The 6,000-nt window shown below is 36.7% G+C and overlaps 1 protein-coding gene across 2 annotated transcripts in view; it reads left to right on the forward strand.

Moving 5' to 3' along the window:
• Nucleotides 1–5,562, forward strand: part of tmtopsb (teleost multiple tissue opsin b) — a 29,826-nt gene extending 24,264 nt beyond the window's left edge. The window contains exon 4 of one of the 2 annotated variants that reach the window (XM_065258399.1): nucleotides 4,803–5,562. In XM_065258399.1, the coding sequence (XP_065114471.1) occupies nucleotides 4,803–5,078 (276 nt within the window). In that variant the 3' untranslated portion in view covers nucleotides 5,079–5,562. The remainder of the gene's footprint in view (nucleotides 1–4,802) is intronic. The other variant, XM_065258400.1, reaches the window with a different exon arrangement.
• The last annotated feature ends 438 nt before the right edge of the window (nucleotides 5,563–6,000 follow it).

A 6,000-nucleotide genomic window follows, 5' to 3' on the forward strand; every position in this document is an offset into this window, starting at 1 on the left:
TCCAAAAGGCCTCGCTTTTGTACAGAAAAATATTTTTAAGCCTATCTCAGATATATCCTTTGCTGGCAAATTCCTTATAGGATGTATTTAAAAATGATGTAATTAATACAGTACTGCAACTTCAGTGTGTGATCTTAAAAAAAAAAAAAAGAACTAAAAAGCGGAATGCTTACCACGCAGACTTGTTATAACTCTGCAATCATTAAATAAGTTAACCGCTTGTGGACAGTAGGGGGCCCCCCAAGCCCGTGGGGCCCCAAGCATTTGCGTGGTTTGCGTGGTGGGTAAACACGCCACTGGTTGTTTCCCGAAACCATAGTTCAAACGAACATTTGCAAGCTGCATTGCAAACTTGTGTGGTTTGAACGACAGCTCTTCACCTGTCGTTAGAAGCATTGTTCCTTGTTATTATAATATGTAGACTTATGTTGATCATGCTTTTGAACAAGATAAGCTAAAACATGTAGTCCATTCTATATCCATCATTTTAAATATATAAAAAATGTATTTTACGTCTTGAAGTTTGAACAGAATTAAAGCGCTGCATTTGAAAACTGCGCATGTGCGTAGTCCTACGAGCTTTAAGACCTTGGGGAATCCCTGGGAGAAGTGATGAAAGAGGGAACTTGCACATGAATTAAATGCAATTTATGTTATTTACAGCAATAATCTGACATTAAATCGATTTGCAGAGATTAATTAGTACTTACCTCCCTTGTGACATCATCAACTATGTTGTTAAACCAACATGGTTCAAACGACGAATGTGCGACAAGGTTACTATGCTTTCGGGAAACAGTCGTGACAAGGTAGTTAGTTTCTCCAACTATGCATCGTACTATGTTGGTTCAGCAGCGAGTTACATCATTGTTCGGGAAACGCACCCCTGATTGTTTTATCCACTGTGGTAGCCCTTGCTCACAAAAAGGTTGGGGACCCCTGGTCTATAGACTGTAAAAAAAGATGGATGATGTGTTTCCGTAGACTTAAATTGTAAAAAATAAATAAAAATAAATATCTCATAAATGGCAGCTGACATTTTGTACCAATGACATCATTTGGAGCCAGAGTCTGCGCGGTACAATTTTTTTATAAAATTACACAAAATTTTTTACTTTTTATAATTTTATTTATTTTTTGAGCCAATTACACAGACTGACCAAGAAAACTAATATAATCAAGTTTTGGTAATATAGTTTACCCAAAAATGAAGTTGATTGCACCCATTGACTTCCATAGTATTTATAGAATCAACTATTGTTGATTCTATAAGTTTGGGGATGGCCAGTTTGGGGATGGCCCTTTTCTGTTCCAACATGACTGTGCACAAAGCAAGGTCCATAAAGACATGGATGAGCGAGTTTGGTGTGGAGGAAGTTGACTGGCCTGCACAGAGTCCTGACATTTTTGGGATGAATTAGAGCGGAGAATATGAGCGAGACCTGCACATCTAGCATCAGTGTCTGACCTCACAAATGTGCTTTTAGTAGAATGGTCAAAATTTCCCATAAACACACTCCTAAACCTTGTAGAAAGTCTTCCAAGAAGAGTTGAAGCTGTTTTAGCTGCAAAGGGTGGGCCAACTCTATATGGATTTAAAATGGGATTCATGTGCATATACAGGCAGGTGTCACAAAACTTTCTGCAATATAATGTAGCTGTAATCTTGCAGCAACTCTCCTACAGCATGTCCAAATGATCAGCAACTTTCTGTGCCACCTTTGTCATCTCTGTGGGGTTCACGGGACCACCAGCTGCTATCTGTAATGAGCCTGTGGATTTGAATCCATTTATAGACTCATTCCTTACACCTCAGTCAGAAAGCATCCCAGTCTTCTGCCTGCTGCCCAAAAAGCACCAGTGCACCACAGTGTGCTGCAAACTTTAATTCATTACGTTATAATTAACATTAACATGCATATCTTGAGCGGGCAAGAGAGCTTTTAAAAGCGCTGCAAGAGCACTGTAGTCATGCATGATTGCATCCTATCATCTCTAACAGAACACTGAATGGCCATTAACAGGCTGACTGGAGTCAATTGTCTCGGGAAAAATGTGTATTTGCAGGCTATCTTTAACCTAGACCTTCTGACCTCCATCTAAACGGCAATGATTTCTACTGTATCTTTCTCACCGTCTTTTTCACATCATTTTAAGGTTTTCATTGGGACATATCATAATACAGTGATTTATTTAGCTGTACAGTATACAAAAAGTCCTTCCCTTAATTTATCTGACACACCTTGGTGGATCTGCTGTGTTGGACATCTTTTGAGGAAATGTAGTAGACTTTAAGTATACATTAAATTTGGAGGTATACTAAGTACACTACGTTTTCTCAAGGGGTGAAATCTCACACTGGGATCTTATACTACCATGAATTCTGCACCGATACATCATAGGCAATAAATAAATTATGGAATAAATTATTGGCATAACAATTTACAATTAACTGCCTCAAAGTGTATGTAGTGTAATATATATATATAGAGTGAATTTCTGCAAGGGTTTTGCTAACATTGTCAAAATGATATGTTGAGTGCAACTTTTTTAGGCTGTGGTAAATTTTCTCTGAAGATGTAATTTATTCCTACAAGGTGTTTGTAGACAGTTGTGATTAATTATTATAGATCTAAATCTATAATGAAAAATGCACTGCGAGAACACAGAGCTAGCACTGAACAATGATGCAGTTACCTCTGGGGTAAAAACTCTGCTTTACATAAATCAAATAGGATTTTTCTTTGTTCAATGTGAATCAGCTAACATATATTCTCCACACATATAACAAGCTAATAGTGTCAGTGTTTGCTGTTTGTTTTGTGTGTGATCTGAATGCAGATGATTGAATTCAAACAGTCTCTCAGCAACAGTTTGGCATCAGCAGTCATCTTCATCATTCTGAGATAGTTACTTTCTTACTGAGAGGTCCTGCATCAGTTAATGAATTTTATCTTCAATTTGCCGACAAGCCTGTTAATATTAAGACACACAGAGCGTCAACTGTTGTTCCACAGACTATTATTCCCCCATGTAGCTGCTGTTTTATTAATCCTGATCTCTAGACAGTTACAAATCCATTATAATACCAACAATATGAGAGCCATGTTGTGCACTAGCTGATCTAATTATGATGCACTTCTCAAAATAAAAGTTCTGTCTTTATGTCATTCTGCGAGTTTTTAAGTGAAAAAAGACATGTGACAGCAAAAAATGACTCCTTTTGTAGTTTTTTTAGGCATTTTGGAGCTAAATAGAGAGGTTTGTAGGCCTATTTAATGTTTATGAGCTGTGTATCATACAGAATTTTAAATTAGCTTACATTTCATAGTATTTGTTGTCTTACACTGTACCCTTTTAAGAAATACACGTACACCTTTCCACTTAAATAGATCATATTAGTATCTCAGAGGTACATGTTGGTACCAAAAAGTTCATATAAGTACTTAAAAGGGACATATTAGTACTACAAAGGTACATATTGGTACCAACAGGGAAAATAAGCATTTTTATCAGTAAGGGGATTTCTAAGTGGGCTATTGACAAAATTTCCACCATATAGCCATCAAGCCAAATATTTAATTCATACAAAGAAATCAGAACATTTAAGTATACAAGTTGAGTCATAATAAATACTTAAATGCTCTGATTTTTTTGAATTCAATATTTGGCTTGATGGCTACATCTGGTGGAAATTTTGTGTCAATTTCCACCAGATGTAGCCACCAAGCCAAATATTGAATATATACAAAGAAATCAGAACATTAAAGTATACAAGTTGAGTCTTAATAAATAAAGTTGCGCTCTGCCACCGAGCGATGGCTTGTGGTACCATCTCAAAAAAGGAAGAAAACACTAACGCGTACCTTCTCAGGAACTGTTCTACAACTGTGGAATGATCTGCCAGTCGTGACACGATCTGCTGACACTGTAGCTGTCTTTAAGACTCGGCTAAAAACCCATCTCTTCCGCCATTACCTCACTTCCTAATTACAGATTTACTATCTTTCTTTAGTTACCCTTCCCTTTATCTCTTTCTCTATTTACCTTCCTCTTTATCTATATATATAAAAAATATATATATTACTAACATACCCTTGGCTATGTATATTGTGTTGGACTTGATGAGACTATTTCCAGTGCACTTATGTATTGCTGTTCTTGTGTTGCCATAATTGCTTCTATTGTTTACCTCACTTGTAAGTCGCTTTGGACAAAAGCGTCTGCTAAATGACAAAATGTAAATGTAAAGTGAAACGACTCAACTAATATACTTAAATGTTCTGATTTCTTTGTATGAATTCAATATTTGGCTTGATGGCTACATCTGGTGGAAATTTTGTGTCAATTTCCACCAGATGTAGCCATCAAGCCAAATATTGAATTCATACAAAGAAATCAGAACATTTAAGTATACAAGTTGAGTCATAATAAATAAAGTGAAATGACTCAACTCATGTACTTGAATGTTCTGATTTCTTGTATGAACTCAATATTTGGCTTGATGGCTACATTTGGAGAAAATTTTGTATCAATAGCCCACTTTGAAATCCCCTTACTGATATAAATGCTGATTTTCAAATACTTCTTTTCCCCGCTGTATCTGTACCTAAATGGTGCACACAAGGAGACTTTTACATGGTACTGCCCCAGCTTGGGACCATTTTTTATCTGACAGTGTGCAGTATTCTTAATTCAAGGCCTACAGGTTTGAAATGAACAAATGAAGCTTTTCCTTTAACGGTGAAGTTAACAAATGAACTGTTTTGCTTTCTCTACCTCAATCCGTGTGTTTGTGTCAGTTTTGCAGATGTTTCTATGCTCTTCTAATGTGCACCATCCCGGTGAGAGGTTCCAGCTTAAAAAATTCCTCCAAAGTCACCAAAACTCTCAGGACAGTGCGACGTGCCAACGGCCAGAACGTAACATTTGCTGTAGCCTCCGCCTGCCACCATACTAACTGTGCTCCAAACAGTGGAGGGCAGAAAAGTTCCTCTGAGGGTGGGAAGCCCTCTCCCGCTGCTGCCCATGTAACCAACAGACCAGTTGTGTCTCTTGTGACCTATTACAATGGCTAAACTTGTACACCCAAACTATAATACCTTGAATAATGCAAGAATACAGGAAACTGGAATCAGGAATATCTGGGACAGACAGATAAACAATTCAAACAAACCAAGGAGAACAACTGGGAGCGTGTACAGTAGAATTGAGGGAGGAGACATGGGTGTGTCTGCAGAGACACACACCCCTTTTTATAAACTGTATTCATGTCCTTGATTATTCTATGAACAGAACGATGACATTATGGCTCATGGATAATTATGGCTCAAATTGTGAAGTTTATTGTTGTTTGTTAAGTGTCCAGAATGTGATTTCCGTGGGGTCGGTCTCTCTGTGAAACTAAACATGAGTTTATTTTAATGCAGAAAGTACTGTGGAAATGCATTTTGAATACGTGAATACACTTTATTGCTGTGAAATTATGTAATAGCTTTCTCTATTTTAACATGTACAATTGCTTAGCGTTGAATTGAAACAATAAAGAATATTTCTCAGTAACCTTGCCAATAATATCTTAAGGTTTGAATTGCAAATCATTCGTTTTGTAATATGTAGTTTATTTTGTGTTTAATTGGCTGTGGACATCCATCCAAATAAATGTGACTCAAAGAGAATAAAACCTTTTAAATGCCAAGAATGCTTTAATAAACTATAGCACAAAGTTACAACAGAAAGATTGAAATGTAATATAAACACTCAAGGCACAAAACCTTTAAGGTAAAACTGGCCAGTTGGGGTGGTAGCTACCCTAAGGGTACTGTTTTGTAGTTAGTACCTTTACGTGACTTGTTTTTTTGGATACTTGTACCATAATGACCTATTCTGTACCTTAAAGGTGATTGACTGCTGACTTTTACAAAGTTAAATAATTGCACAACATTCACAAACAGGAACAAAAGTATTTGAATTCTCTAGAAAGTAAGTCATACATATTTG

This window comes from Paramisgurnus dabryanus, chromosome 22, assembly GCF_030506205.2.
Source record: "Paramisgurnus dabryanus chromosome 22, PD_genome_1.1, whole genome shotgun sequence".
Taxonomy (NCBI): domain Eukaryota; kingdom Metazoa; phylum Chordata; class Actinopteri; order Cypriniformes; family Cobitidae; genus Paramisgurnus; species Paramisgurnus dabryanus.